The sequence below is a fragment of the Dasypus novemcinctus genome, chromosome 9 (assembly GCF_030445035.2).
Source record: "Dasypus novemcinctus isolate mDasNov1 chromosome 9, mDasNov1.1.hap2, whole genome shotgun sequence".
Classification (NCBI taxonomy): Eukaryota; Metazoa; Chordata; class Mammalia; order Cingulata; family Dasypodidae; genus Dasypus; species Dasypus novemcinctus.
In genome coordinates this window covers 106,809,499-106,825,934 of record NC_080681.1, presented here as the reverse complement: position 1 = coordinate 106,825,934, position 16,436 = coordinate 106,809,499, and the positions used below count along the sequence as shown (strand labels likewise).

The 16,436-nt window shown below is 38.4% G+C and overlaps 1 protein-coding gene across 7 annotated transcripts in view; it reads left to right on the top strand.

Moving 5' to 3' along the window:
• PHACTR4 (phosphatase and actin regulator 4) overlaps window positions 1–16,436 on the top strand; it is a 131,482-nt gene that overhangs the window by 31,554 nt on the left and 83,492 nt on the right. For all 7 annotated transcript variants that reach the window (XM_004455691.5, XM_023588000.3, XM_058304795.2 and 4 more), the window contains one exon: window positions 4,841–4,894. In XM_004455691.5, the coding sequence (XP_004455748.1) occupies window positions 4,879–4,894 (16 nt within the window). In that variant the 5' untranslated portion in view covers window positions 4,841–4,878. Of the gene's footprint in view, window positions 1–4,840; window positions 4,895–16,436 lie in introns of those variants that run through there.

Genomic DNA, 16,436 nt, shown 5'->3' with positions numbered 1-16,436 from the left:
GTGGGTTTTCCCATACCACTCTTTCAAGCCCACGCCTGAGTAAGGCTGTAGTGCAGCCACTGTCTGTTTTTGGCTTAAACCTACATACAGCCATCTGTGCAAAAGGTGAGAGTTTTTTCTTTGTCATCTGGTTATACGCCCTCCCCCCCATATAGCCAAAGGTGTAAACTGAAAAAGAAATGCTGGTGCAACAGTAGTGCATGATAGGAGGGTTTATGCTGTCTCACCCTACTTACGTTCACATGCTCACTTCTACATGTATCACTTTGATCTTAGGATCAATGATTCCTGGGCCAACACAACTTGATTATTTACTGTATCTGAGAGAACCCAGCTAATGATGGGCAATTCTGGATAAATGGTCACTTAATGTCCCAGTGATCTTCTAGGGCCTAGTAGCATGAGAGGGGTTGTTTTGAAAAAGGCATACAATTTCCCACTTCAAATGTTATGGCTTTGTTTCACAACCCCGGGTATCTGTGATTCTCCCACTAGGGGCATTTTATAAATTCCACACAGTATCTTTTCCTACCTTTGATGCCCTAATACCTGTGCCCCTAATAACTTGGGTTATTTGCATCACCACCTGGACCTGCAGAATTCTTTCCTGTGTAGGCAACACTCAAAACTGGCAGTATTTTATGTCTCCTGGTTTAAGAGCCAATGAAGTATTCTCAGGTGTTGTACATCTCTCTTCTTGGTGGGAGATGGAAGTTGCACTGAGTTGTTCTTTACTTTTTTTTTTTTAAGATTTATTTATTTAATTTCCCCCCCTCCCCTGGTTGTCTGTTGTTTGGTGTCTATTTGCTGCGTCTTGTTTCTTTGTCCGCTTCTGTTGTCGTCCGCGGCACGGGAAGTGTGGGCGGCGCCATTCCTGGGCAGGCTGCTCTTTCTTTGCACGCTGGGCGGCTTTCCTCATGGGCGCACTCCTTGCACCTGGGGCTCCCCCACGCGGGGGACACCCTTGCGTGGCATGGCACTCCGTGCGCACATCAGCACTGCGCATGGGCCAGCTCCACACGGGTCAAGGAGGCCCGGGGTTTGAACCGCGGACCTCCCATATGGTAGACGGACGCCCTAACCACTGGGCCAAAGTCCGTTTAGTTGTTCTTTACTTGGATGGAATGTTTTAGCATTCTCCTGCTTACCGGGCCCCTAAGAATTTTACAGATAGAATGGGTAGCTGAATCTGTAGCATTTCTCTTACACTCCCTGGAGTGCATGTGTCCTACCAAAGCCTCCAGTGTGCTATCCATTTCTTACTCATCTGGCCCCATTAGCATGATGTTATTAATATAGTGGATCAGTGTGATATTCTGCAGAATGTCCTGATGATCCATATCTCTTAGTAATATTATGGCAAAGTTGACATAGCCCTGTAAATGAATGCTGTAGTCCATTCCATGTGATGTGAATAGTTTCTGATCCTGTTTTTTGCATTATCTTCAAGCAAGAGGAGAGTGCTAGTTCTTAAATGGAGGGTGGAACACTTTTGCAGTGTCAACGTGTGCAGCAGTTTCCTAGGGCTGCTATATCAAATGACCACAAACGGATTTAAAACAACAGAAATGTATTGTCTTGCAGTTTAGGAGGCCAAAAGTCTGAAATCACGGTGTTGACAGGTTAGTTCCTTCTGGAGGCTCTGAGGGAGAATCTTTCTGTGCCTCTCTCCTAGCTTCTGTTGGTTGCCAGCAATCTTTGATATTCGTTGGCATGTAATTACATCATTCCAATCTGCGTCCGTTGTTACATGGCCTTCTTATAAGCTCACCAGTCATTTGATTTAGGGCCCACTCTTATCCTCTATGACCTTATCTTAACTGATTACATCTGCAAAGACCCTATTTCTAAATAAAGTCACATTCACAGATATTGGAGGTTGGGGCTTCAACATTATCTTTTGGGGGGGATATAATTTGACCCATCATAGGAGTTAAACTGGATTATGGGCATTTGAGATTTGGGGGACATTGACTCAGTTGTCTCCATCCAGGGGGTCTCATTCTTTACCAGTCAGGGCCTGGCTGTTGACATGACCTACCTCTCTTGATAGACAGTTTATCCTTTGAAGCTGGGCTACTCTGGTGATTGATTCCTGGGCCCGGTCTTTAGCATTTTCTGTCCTTCTGCTGCGAAAGAGCCTCTTTGTAAGTTACCAAGAAGGCCTCTTACTTTCACATTTGCCTTCAATTGACTGTTTTTTGTTTTGTTTTGTGTGTCCCCCCCGCCCCCCGTGCCCCAGTTGTCTGCTCTCTGAGTCTATTAGCTGTGTGTTCTTCTGTGACTGCTTCTATCCTTATCAGCGGCACCAGGAATCTGTTTCTTTTTGTTGCGTCATCTTGCTGTGTCAGCTCTCCATGTGCACAGCGCCATTCTTGGGCAGGCTGCACTTTCTTTCGCGCTGGGCGGCTCTCCTTGTGCGTGGGGCTCCCTACCGGTGGACAACCCTGCAAGGCACGGCACTCCTTGTGCGCATCAGCACTGTGCATGGACCAGCTCCACACGGGTCAAGGAGGCCCCAGGGGAAGCAGACTTGGCCCAGTGGTGAGGGCGTCTGTCTACCACATGGGAGGTCTGTGGTTCAAACCCCGGGCCTCTTTGACCCGTGTGGAGCTGGCCCATGCACAGTGCTGATGCGCGCAAGGAGTGCCCTGCCACGCAGGGGTGTCCCCGCATAGGGGAGCTCCACGCGCAAGGAGTGCGTCCCATAAGGAGAGCCACCCAGTGTGAAAGAAAGTGCAGCCTGCCCAAGAATGGTGCTGCACACACGGAGAGCTGACACAACAAGATGATGCAACAAAGAGAAACACAGATTCCCATGCCACTGACAACAACAGAAGCGAACAAAGAAGAACACGCAGCAAATGGACACAGAGAACAGACAACTTGGGCGGGGAGAGGAGAGAAATAAATAAATCTTAAATAAAATAAAATAAAATAAAATAATAAAATAAAAAGAGGCCCAGGGTTTGAACTGCGGACCTAACCATGTGGTAGGCAGATGCCCTATCCATTGGACCAAGTCCGCTTACCTCAATTGACTGTTAATCACAGTCAGCTTTTTTTCTTTTTCTAGAACATCAGTTGAATTTAGCAATCAGCCATTCAGTTGTCCTTGTAGTTTTTATTTCCCCCTTAGGTCTTCAAATGTCTCATGCATCCAGTCAGCTAGTGCATTCCCTTTCACAAATATAGCATCACTATTCACCACCAGCACCTTTTACCAGGGATTATCTGTGTTACACCTACCACTAGCAGTGAAATCTTTACTGCCATCTCACTGCAGGCTATTTGGCTTCAAAACCCCATCTTTTTTTTTTTTTTTAAGATTTATTTTTATTTATTTAATTCCCCTCCCCTCCCCCGGTTGTGTGTTTTCTGTGTCTTTTTGCTGTCTTGTTTCTTTGTCCGCTTCTGTTGTCGTTAGCGGCATGGGAAGTATGGGCGGCGCCGTTCCTCGGCAGGCTGCTCCCTCCTTGGCGCTGGGTGGCTCTCCTTATGGGTGCACTCCTTGTGCGTGGGGCTCCCCTACGCGGGGGACACCCCTGTGTGGCACAGGACTCCTTGCGTGCATCAGCACTGCACATGGGCCGGCTCCGCACGGGTCAAGGAGGCCCGGGGCTTGAACCATGGGCCTCCCATGTGGTAGACGGTCGCCCTAACCACTGGGCCAAAGTCCGTTTCCCCAAAAGCCCATCTTATTCCCAGTTTTCTCAGAACACTCATGGCACCAACTGTTTCAACAGGTTGTGCTCTCTGAAAAGCAGGCTCTGAGTTTGGGTTTATCATTCAGACTATTATTAGGGAGTGCCCTTGGGATCAAAACAAGGGAGTGGCAGGAAGCAGAATTAGGCAGATTTGACCATTTATTGTCTTGTTGAGGTGAAGGCAGTTAAGTAAACTTAGTCAAGTTTCTTTCAAAATATTTTTTGTTTTATTTTTATACTTGGGCATTCTAAACTTATAGTTTCTACTTTTCTTAGGCAAATCCAATTCCTTCTAAGATAGCCCTTATATCCTTTTTTCAGGTGCTTTTATAAGAATTTTTTTTTTTTTTACATTTAACATAAAAATTTGCCTTTTTCCCTACACTCTAGTAAATGCAAGAAGGGAACATATTTGAAGAAACAGAGGGTGATAAACTTTAAAAACTAAAATTAATCTTATTTTATAAAATTTTATGTTATATATTTGTCTGTGTTCACATTTAATAAGTTGTACATTTCCCTAATGATCCAGTTTAATCTGTAATCACTGCTACAGAATCGAACTTTTTTGTTGTTTTTGGTACCAGGGAATGAACCCAGGACCTCATACATGGGAAGTGGGTGCTCACCCCTGAGCTATACCTGCACCCAGCTTTTTTTTTTTTTTTTAAGATTTATTTATGCCGCCCCCCCCACCCCCACCATTGTCTGCTCTCTTTGTCCATTTGTTGTGCGCAGTCTTCTGTGTCCCCTTGTCTTCTCTTTAGGCCATACCAGGAACTGATCCTGGGACCTTCCAAAGTAGGAGAGAGGTGCTCAATCCCTTATACACCACCTCAGCTACCTGATCTTCCACATCTCCCATTGTCCCTTTTCTATGTCTCCTTTTGTTGCATCATCTTGCTACACCAGCTCTCTGCTAGGGCCAGCTTGCCACACGAGCCAGCACTCTGCGTGGGCCAGCTCACCCTCACCAGTAGGCCCTGGGAATTTGAACCCTGGACCTCCCATATGGTAGATGGGAGCACAATTGCTTGAGTCACATCTGCTTCCCTCCCAGCTTATTTTTAATAAAATAAAAGGTGATGACTTTTAGATTTTAAGTATATCAATTTGCCTTTTTCTCTTTTTAGAAACTATATCCCACCTTTCTAAACTGGTTAACAGTAGCATGGAAGATCCATTTGGTGAGTATCGTCTGCATTTTTCTTAGTAAATGATATTTGTTAAAGCTTTGAGAGTAACTTAATTGTTTTCATTTTCATTTATGCTACTCTCTAGAATAGTGGTTCTCAGATTTTTTGGTTTCATAATCTCTTTATACTTCCAAAAATTATTGAGGGTCCTAATGAGCCTTGTATGATATATATCTATTGATACTTACTTATTTAATTAATAATAGAGATTTTAAAATATTCATTTTAAAATAACATCAATAAAATATTATATATTGTGTGAATGACGTTTTTATGTAAAATAACTTCCCATAACCACATAGTTGTACATTCATCACTTCAGTCATTATTAGAGCATTTTTGTTATTTCAATAATAGTAATAAACAAAAAACAGACAAACAAGAAATACCATTGATTGTAAACTTTGGATGAATTGTATGCTTTATTAATCTGTACCAATAAAATTGATTTGTTTAAAGAAATAACTTCCCAAGTACAAAAAATTAGTGAGAAAAGTTGCATTATTTTACAGTTTTGCAAATCTAATGTCTGGTTTAATAGAAGAAAGCTAAATTTACATATATGTTTCTATGTTCAATCTGTTGTAATATCATATACCATGTAGCCTCTGGAAAATTGACTGTACATTGGGAGATAATGACAGTGGACTGGGGAAATAACATCTTAGGATTATTATTAAAAAAATAGCTCTAACCTTGTAGACCTCCTCAAAGAGCTTTGGGGATCGCCGGAGTCCCTAGACCACACAATGAGAATTGCTACGCTAGAATGTTAGCTACTCCAAAGAACCAGCTTAAAATTAGAAGGTTAAAATTCCATCTTGATTCCTTAGTACTTCGGTTTGGTTGGATTAGAAATAAATGTGCATTGTAATGCTTTATTAGTAATTGGCCAGAAATGACCACAGGAGTAATCATATTAACAGGGGTATATAATATTTATAATTAAGTTTTACCTGTATGTGCTGTTTCTTCTAGGGGCATAGGTAAGTGAATATAAATCTAAATACACGAAGGTTTAATATCTGCCTTTTTGACGAAAAAGTCAGTTACAGTGTTTTGAACTTGATTTTCCTATTTCATTTCAAAGTGAGAATACAGACTAGGATATCAAAATTTCTTAAACCTTGCTATAGACTAGGAAGACTATTATGAGGTACTTCTCATTTAAAATAAGCACCAGTAAAAAAAATGGAAACCGATTCTTGTTTAGCTTCAGTATACTAAAGAAAGTATTCGATTTAGTCATTTTCTGATTCTTTGCCATGTGGGAAAATATCTGAATTCCTTTTATGCAACTGTAACCTGAACATTTGTAATACAAATGTTAACAAGTTTATATTCTACCCATGCCCCACTGTAATTAATGACTGAGGCTCTTTGGTCTACTGATAATAGTAATCAGATAGCTTCAATAAATAGCTTTTATTTTGCTTTGAGAAGACTTAAGAATCTTGCAAGACCAGAATTTCTCCTCTGATTTTGTTTTTTATTGTTGTTGTTTTTGTTTAATTTTCCTTTTTTCTCTTTTGTTTTCTTGTTGTTGGTTTTTTTTATTCTTTTTTTAAATTTTCCTCTGATTTTAATGATCCTAGATGGCTTCTTTCTTCCTGAACAGTAGTTTACAGGATTACAAATCCATCAATGAAATCCTTAGTTTGAACACTAGAGGGCAGTCACTGCTTTAGTAATAAATCTGTAGTTTGATTATCATTAATTCTTAAATTATTACCTTGAAGAATTTGGTAAATTAAGGTTGTTTTAGTAGTCTGGTAACTAGTCCTAAAGAACATGCCCATGTAACAACTGCAAAGATTTTTTTACTTACCTCTTTTCCTTACCCAACTTATTTATAATTTAAATTTACATTAAATTAAGTTAATGGTTAATTAAATTTATTATTAAATTTAAATAGATTTAAATATAACAAATTACTAGAGAACACCAAAGGGAGAGTTACTATGGAAGTTCTAGTTGGCCAATCATCAGTTAAAACATAAATTGAAATATGCTTTTGATTGTTTACTGAGGTAGGCAATAGTTTGTATTCTCCATCATTTAGAAGATTTTTGCACTTGCTCTTTAAGTCTTTGAGTTAGTAAATTAACATATACCTTTATATTGTGAACTTCAGAGAAAAATGGAAACGATTCATAGTCATATGTCTAATAACAAGCCTATTCTGTTTCCTCCATTCTTCCTTCTATATGTTCTTTACTATCTTTTTTTCTTAGTTAATTACAACACAACATGTAATAAGAGTTTAGTTTATTGAGTTATGGTCACTCAATGCCATTTGACAAAAAAATAATAGTAATTCTGAATGTAAAACGAGTTGAAAGTAACTGAGGGATTTTTATTCATCACATTCCAGTTCGAGAGATTGAAGTTCTATAGGACCTTTCCTATGTACACAGTTTGGGTGGGGATAATAAAACCAGAACCTAGCAAAAGAGGATTGGGTAGGAGTTCTGGGGAAACAGACTTAGGTGTGGGACCGGCCCATTTGAGAAAAACCAAGCAATTCAGGATCTTAAGAATGATAAAATGGAGCTTAGCTTGGGAAGATTTCTCTTCCTAAAGAGGTCTGACCAAGCTAGAAGAATGTGACAGTTGTTTTAAAAATTTGTTTTGTTATGTTGTAAAACATACATAGAAAGTATATGTAAAACTTGTATCTACAGTTTAAAGGTTACTAAGAAAAAGAACACTCATTGAACAAATGACCAGATTAATGGACTGTAGAACAAATCCCTTGTCTCATCTCATCAGTCACATTCTCCTTTCTTTTATCCTTTCTCCATCTCATTTTTGTATTAATCATTCCCTAGCCTTTTATATTTATCTTAAATATAAATATAGAATTCTGACTTTCAACCTGACTTCACAGATAATAGTCATAAAATATGGACAAAATATTTTTTTTAAAAAAGAAGAAAAGCAATGTGAAGGTATTTACTGGAAAGTGACTAAAAATAGGCAAAAACAAAAATGGAAAGAGCCTTAAATGAAGGCAAGTGAGATTTGTGAGTTTGAGGCTTTTTGTCTGAAGGCATTCCCCAGTCCACATTTGTGTGACGGCACCAGGAAGCCATAGCCTTATTAGTTTGAGGTGCCAGAAGACAGTGTTTGGTGTTGGCAAAGTGTCTGAGAAGTTAGATGGGAAATCCTGGAAAGAAGGGAGCCACAGAGAAGGTTGGGGCAACACTAAAAGCATGGAGAGAGCCCACTGGGCCCAGAGGAAAATCATAGATAAGAAAGAATTGAGCAACAACTTCAGCTGCTGTTCACCCCCAGGGAAACAGAGTTTGCCATTTCAGTCCAGCCAATTTAGTTCCTGCTAGAATAAAAAGTGACACTTTTTCTAAGAATATAACATACTTCACAGTCTTTACAACATAAAATGTATAATGTTTAATATGCAATTAAAAATCATTAAACATATGAAAAAATAAGAATTATTATCTGTTCTCAAGAAAAAGTAGTTAAGAAACTGACCCAGAAGTAATCTAGATATTATAGTTAGCAGAGAAGGATTTTAAATGTGTTATAGATCTTAAGAAAATGTACAATGAATGAACAGTTGAGAAATAGCAGCTGAAAAGATAGTAGTTATAAAAAGGAGCCAAATGAAAATGCTAAAGCTGAAAAGTACAAACATTCTAGATAATTTTAAAACAGTAATTGGCAGAATTGAAGGGATAAAAAGACAAATATGCAATTATTTGAGATTTTAACACCCTTCTCTCAGTTCCTGATATAAGTACATAAAAGATTGGTAAAAATATAGAAGGTCTGAGCATCACCAGCAACCACCTTGACATTCATATAATCCAACAGAATTCATATAATCCAGCAGAATTCACATTGTTTTCAAAGTTCAAAAGGAATGTTCATGCAGATAGATAATATGCTGGACCATTTAAAACATCATAATACATTTCAACAGATTAAAATCTTTGAGTATTTTCTCTGACCATTGTTTGTTTGTTGTTGTTTTTAAGATTTATTTTTTATTTATTTCTCTCCCCTTCCCCCCAGTTGTCTGCTGTCTGTGTCCATTCGCTGTGTGTTCTTCTGTGTCCACTTGTATTCTCGTCAGCGGCACCCGGAATCTGTGTCTCGTTTTGTTGTGTCATCTTGCTGCGTCACCTCTCCATGTGTGCAGCGCCATTCTTGGGCAGGCTGTACTTTCTTTAGCACTGGGCAGCTCTCCTTATGGGGCACACTCCTTGCACGTGGGGCTCCCCTATGCGGGGGACACCCCTGCGTATCACGGCACTCCTTATGCGCATCAACACTGTGCGTGAGCCAGCTCATCACATGGGTCAGGAAGCCCAAGGTTTGAACCTTGGACCTCCCATGTGGTAGGTGTACGCCCTATCCATTGGACCAAATCTGCTTCCCTCTGACCATTGTTAAGTTAGAAATTATTAATAATGAGGTTTCTAAAAAGGCCTCAAGTAACCATAAATTAAACAGCATGCTTCTGATTAACTCATGAGTCAAAGGAGAAATGACAGGGTAAATTTAAAAATATTTTTACCTGAATGATAATGAAAATAAAGTGACAAAATTTATAGGTTTCAGCTAAAACATTATTTAGGGGGACATTCATAGCTTCAAATACTTTTTTAAGAAAAGCAGAAAATCAGTGATCTAAAATTTCCACCTTAAGAAGCTCAAAAAAACAAGAGCAACCTGAACAGAAAATAACTAGAAGTAATTAAATTATAAAGGAAAAGCAAGAAGTCAGTGCAATAGATAACAAACAGTATAGTAAATTAATAAAACCAATAGTTGGTTCTTTGAAAATATTAATAAAATTGGGGTAGAAATTTTAGAGGGGGATATTCTAGAAAGACTGATCAAGATCAAAAGAGATTAAACATAAATTACCAATAATGGGAATGAAGAAAGGGATATCACTACAGATCCTACAGACATCAAAAAAGATAATAGAACATTATGAACAACTTTATTCCAATAAATTCAACAATCTAGATGAAATGGCGTTTTCCTTGAAAAACACAATTTACCAAAACTGACAAAAAAAGATGAAATAAAAAATCTGAATAGTTCTTAGCTAGCAAAGAAACTAAAATTTTGGTGAATTCTAGCAAGCATTTAAAGGAAAAATAACACAAGTCTTAAGCAAACTCTTCCAGAAAATTGTAGATAAAGTACGTAGCAATTTGTTATATTAAGCCAGTATACTGTGATATAAAAAATTTAACAAAGACATTACAAGACAAAACTATAGATCAGTATCTATCACGAACACAGATGCAAAAATCCTTTACAAAATATTAGCAAACTGAATCCAGCATTATATAAAGAGGATAGTACAACATGAGCAAGTAGAGTTTATTCCAGAAATACAGGTTGTTTTAGCATTCAAAAACTAATCATTATGTCATCATTTATCATCAAATCTATAAAAATATTATCACAATGAAATAACACTACACACCCAAGAGTGTGTAGTGATATTCTCATATCCTATGCTGATAGGAGTATAAAATGGTACATCGGTAGGGAGATGGCCCCCAAATTATTTCCATCACTTGATAGTCATGCTCTTGTGTAATCCCTTCCCCTTGAGTGTGGGTGGGATCCATTACTTGCTCCTAACCAATAGAATATGGCAAAGGAAATGGGATAACACTTCCACGATTATGTTATAGGGGATTATAACTTCCATCTTGTTAGCACACTCTCCCTTGCTGGCCTCGATAGAGTAAGCTGCTATGTTTTAAGCTGCCTTGCAGAAAAGATTATGTGGCAAGGAACTGACAACATCCTCCCACTGACAGCCACCAAGAAACTGAGGCTTTCAGTCCTATAACCTGTAAGGAACTGAATTTTGGCAACAACCGGATAGCGTGGAAGTGAATCCTTCCCCAGTTGAACCCTGAAATTGAGACCACAGCTCCGAACAACATCTTGAATGCGTTTTTTGAAACAAAGTTAGCTATCATAATTATCTTTTTTTCCCCCAAGAGTTATTTATTTATTTTTCCCCCTTCCCCTCCTCCCGCCTGCTGTTTTTGCTCTCTGTGTTGTCTTCTGTTCTCATTTTCTTTCTTCTAGGATTCACTGGGATTCAATCCTGGAGACTCCTGATGTGGAGGGGTTCCCTATAATTTGCACCACCTCAGTTTCTGGTTTCTGCGGTGTTTCACCTTGACTCTCCCCTTGACTCTCGACTCACCCTGACTCTCTTGCTGTGTCGTCTTCTTGCTGTATGACTCACTTGAGCTGGCATTGGCTCACCACAAGGGCACTCACACAGGCACTGGCTTGCCATGCAGGCATACTTTCTTGTCTTTTTCACCAGGAGGCCCCAGGGATTGAACCGAGGTCCTCCCATATTGTAGGCAGGAGCGCTATTACTTGAGCCACATCTGCTTCCCTTGAATGCATTCTTAAGGGAGATTCTGAATCAGAAGACCCAGTTAAACAGTCTGGATTCCAGATCCACAGGAACACTAAAGTAATAAATATGTCTGTTGGTTTAAGCCACTAAGCATGTTATGCAGCAAAATAGGTAAAAATCAGATCACTGTGGAAAATAATTTGCTAGTTTCTTAAAAAGTTAAACACCTGTCATACAGGCCCACCATTCCTAGGTATGTACCCACAAAAAACAAAACCATATGTCCACACAAAGGCTTGTACATGAATGTTCATAGCAACCTTATTTGTAATAGCCCTAAACTGAAAATACCCTAAATGTCCATCAGTAGATAAATGAAAAAATCTAGTAAATCTTGGGAGGAAAGTCAATCTTTAATTCTATCAGATTAATTTAATGATAGGATCTCAGCAAATACAGAAAAATCACCTATTTGAATTTGACAAAATTCTACACTCATTAATGATAAACACCCTCAGCCAACTATGAATAGAAGAAAACTTCCTCATTCTAGTAGAGTATCTATAGAAAAACTAGAGCTATCATATATAGTGGTATAACACTAAACTCTACACTCCTAAGATTGGAAACAAGGCAAGAAAGTCTGTTCTTAGCACTCTTTTTCAGAACTGTTGACAGAATAGAAAAACATCCAGATTGGAAAGGAAGAAGTAAAACTGTCCTTATTCATAGATGACATGATTGTGAAAAGCTTAAGAAATCATTAACCAAAAGAAGTACTGAAACTAATAAGTTTAGCAAAAACATATGCTATAAAAGCAACATATAATAATCAATTTCATTTCTGTGTACCAAGAACAACCAATTGAAATATGAAGTTCAAGAAGCAGTTCTTTTTACAATAGGTCAAAAAATATAAAATAGCAATAAATTTTACAAAAATATGCGTGGCCTCTCTAATTTCTAAATATTTCTGAGGTAAAGAAGACCTAAATGAATGGGAGTTTCAATATTAAGACATCACTTCTCCTCAAATTGATGTATAGATCAAACACAATCCCAATCATAATCATACAGGGCTTTTACATAGAAATTGACAATTACCTGACTTCAAGATTTGCTATTAAGCTACAGTCAGTCTTTAGGGAAATGCAAATTAAAATCAAAGTGAGATACCACTTACCCACCAGCTGGAATGGCTAAATTTTTAAAAAGAGTTATGACAGCAATTGTTGGCAGGAATGTGGAAAACTCATATATATTGCTGGTAGGAATATGAAATAGTTCAACCACATTGTGAAAAAATTGGCAGGTTCTTATAAATTTTAAACATAGTTCTACTCTTTGACCTATTGTTGGTACTTAACCCAAAAGACATAAAAACCTATCCACAAAAAGATTTATGTACAAATGTTGATAGAACTTTTTTCATAGCAGCCATAAACTGCAAACAACCCAAATGTCCATCAACAGGACTGTAGATAAACACATGGTAGTATTCATATAATGGAATACTACTCAGAAATAAAAAGGAACAGATACATTACATTACAACAGAGTGGAAATGTATTAAAATTATAATTTTCTACTGCTTCCTCAAGTACATTTTTTTTATTGCAATATTTGCTTTATTGTAGTGGTCTGGAACCAAACTTGCAATATTTCTGAGGTATACCTGTAGATCTCAAATTTATTATTTATTTATTTAATAAATTTTGTTTTTAGACTTTTAGGTTTACAGAAATATTTCATAGTGAATTCCCATACCCGGCACACAAAAATAGTTTCTCCTACACAATTTTATTTTATTTTTTCCTTTTGAATACCACAATTTTTTTAGCACAATTTATTCATTTATTCTCCACTAATAAACAATGCTATCATTGGGTATAGAAGTTTCCATATGGTGTTGTCTATACCTGTATCAATATTACACTGTCTTAATTTCTGTACCTTTTATTTATTTATTTATTTTTAAACTTTTTTTTTTTGTCTTTGATTTTTTAATTGTTTCTTTTTAACTGCAAGTGCCCTGGTGAAAAACGTGACTCGTAGAACAATTTATTGCCACTGCCTTGATTGGTGTTAAGATGCCCGTAGTTTTGCTCATCACTGCTCTTTTTTTTCTCTTTTTTTTTTTTTTTTTTGAGGTATCAGGGCTAGGGATTGAACAGTTCCTTGTATGTGGTAAGCCAGTGCTCAACCACTGAGCCACATCGACTTTCCTGAGTTGGTTTCTTTGTTTGTTTGCGTGCTTGGTTTTTTGTGTTTTTTTTAATATTTAATTTATTTATTCTTCTCCCTCTGCCCCACATTCCTCCCGTCGTCTGCTGTCTGTGTTCATTCGTTGTGTGTTCTTCGGTGTCTGCTTGTATTCTCATTAGGCGGCTCTGGGACCGATCCTGGGACCTTTCGGAGTGGGAGAGGAGATTACTCTCTTGTGTCATCTTGCTGCACCAGCTCTCCACGTCGGTCAGCACTCCTGCACAGGGCAGCTTTCCTGCACTGGGCAACATTCCCACGCAGGGTAGCATTCCTGCAATGGGCAACATTCCCGCATGGGCCGGCACTCTGCATGGGCCAGCTTACCCTTACCAGGAAGCCCTGGGCATCAAACCCTGGACTTCCTATATGGTAGATGGGAGACCAATTGGTTGAGCCCTATCCCTTTCCCTATTTGTTTTTTTTTTTATTGTTTTTAGGAGGCACTGGGGAACCCAGGACCCTCCCTAGGGGGATGTAGGCGCTCAACTACTTGAGCCCCATCCACTCCCACATCATTGCTTTTGCACAGTCAGTGCAACTGTCAACACAGTGAAGAAATCAAATGATTTTTTAGCATTAATATGTATGTAGTTTTACCTCTTGAAAGATTCTCAGGGACCCCCAGGGATTGATTCCATGGGCCACATTGACTTGCGTTTCCTCAGTTTCTCAGAGGTTCTTCTCCAAAAGTCATGGACCAAGTCATGATTTAGTCCTGGAAATTATTTTGGACAGGGCTCTGGTTTAGACCAAGTCTTTGGCATTTGGCAGAAATATGGTCAGGGGAAGTGAGCAAATCTGTTTTCTGTTTGTTTCCCCAAATTTATCATAACTTACCTACAGCTTTCAAGAATAGGTTTAAGAACACTTCTGTGTGCTGAAATGGATATCTGAGTTCATTAGGCACCAAGTATGAATAAGAAATGCATTAGCATTTGATCACGATGAACTAAAGGCCAGGCTCACCTGGGACTCTCGTTTTTTAAAAAAAGAGGATAAATAGCAGAGATATTTGCGATAACAGCCTTCAGTATCTCTTGAGACACTTATCTGGACAGGTGAACCTTTCTGTGTGGCATATGTCTGGGATATTCCTTCTCCAGTCTCCTGAAGACCTGCTTCTTTTCTGTGTTGGCTCTTTTGTTTCCTAAATTTCATGTCTTCCTCTTTCTTAATTGCCAATAGCTTCTTGATGTTGGACCTCCTGTAATAGTTCTCTAATTTTCTTGACTTTCATTTTCCATCTTTTTCCTTTAGCTTCACTTCCCGGAAGATTTCTTCAGTTTTATCTCTATTAAATTTTTCTTTTCTACTATTACGCCTTACATTTCCAAAGGTCTTTTTTATTCTCTGAATGTTCCTTTTCATAATGTCCACTTATTGTTTTAACAGATTTTCTTTATCATGCATTGTCTCTGTTTCCTTAAAGTTGCTGTTCTCTGTTTTGGTTTCTGGTTTCATGTTAAGGCATTCCTCAGATGTCCAGTAATAATTAGCTTCTCATGATAATAGGACTAACTGGCCAATGAGAAGTTTTGAATGTGTGGGTGTGGCTGATCACCTTTGCTCCCATGTTTAGTGAGTTTCTTGGCCCTATTTTTGAGGTGCATCCCTGATCAGTATCAGTGTCCTAGGAGTAGAGTCTTCAATCTCTGAATAGTAAGCATTGAAGAGGACTTGGGATTTCTGTATTCAGTATTAATTATGCATATGTTCACTTAATTCCCCCCAGTTTTTAGTACTGTGGCCTCACTGTAAATTTCCTTTTGTGTCCTCAGTCCAGAGACCATTGTTTTACGCCTTCCAGAAAACAGCCCTCCAGAATTCTGCCAGGGTTGATGTGGGGCAGACATTCAAGGTCATGGAATGGGGAAGGTGGTAGAGGAAACAAACAGCTTTTACCCTGGTCCTCCTTATTTTAGATCCCCTCCTCTTTCACCTCCAGATTCATAGGTACTAGATAAAATACGGTAAAAATACTGTTAACTTATATTGGTATATGCTACCAGTTTAAAAACAAATTAACGAGAAAAAGCAGTGGCTACACTGTATATAAGTACTGGAGGAAGGAAGGTTCCAGAGTGTAGTACTGTGATGCTTCACACCTCACTGATTTATTTTTCTTTTCTTGTATTTTATTTGATTACTATACAAAAATAGGCACATCTATTTTTAACACGGTATTAATAGTACCTAATTTTTTAATCTTTTTTATTTTTAAAGATAGATAGATCACACACAATGTTACATTAAAAAATATAGGAGTTTCCCATATACCCCACTCTCCACACCCCCCACTCCTCCCACATCAGCAACTTCTTTCATTAGTGTGGTATATTTATTGCATTTGATGAATACATTTTGGAGCATGGATTATATTTTACATTGTAGTTTACACCCCCCCACCTCACCCCCTGTCCATTCAGTGGGTTATGGCAGGATATATAATGTCCTGCATCTGTCCCTGCAGTATCATTCAAGACAACTCCAAGTCCCAAAAGTGCCCCCATATCATACCTCTTTTTCCCTCTCCCTTCCTTCAGCAAGTCCCACGGCCACTGTCTCCACATCAGTGATATAGTTTCTTCCATTGCTAGAGTCACAATAATTCTATAGTAAGCATACCAGCATGGCTAATACCTGCTTCTATTTGCTTCTTTTCTCCCTTCTTATTTGCTCATGAGTTAACAACCATTTTCATCACAGTGTGCTAGTATAGAGAGGACTGAAATCCTGGCATATCATTTGTTAAAAAGTGCTAAATTGTGACTTCTTAAAGAGTTTGGGAATGAAGGAGTATCTGTATACTAACTGTCTTCCTGAATTGTTTTTAAATCTTCTGTTTCATGAAATTTCTCTATACCATTCTTTCTACAGAAGTATACAGAA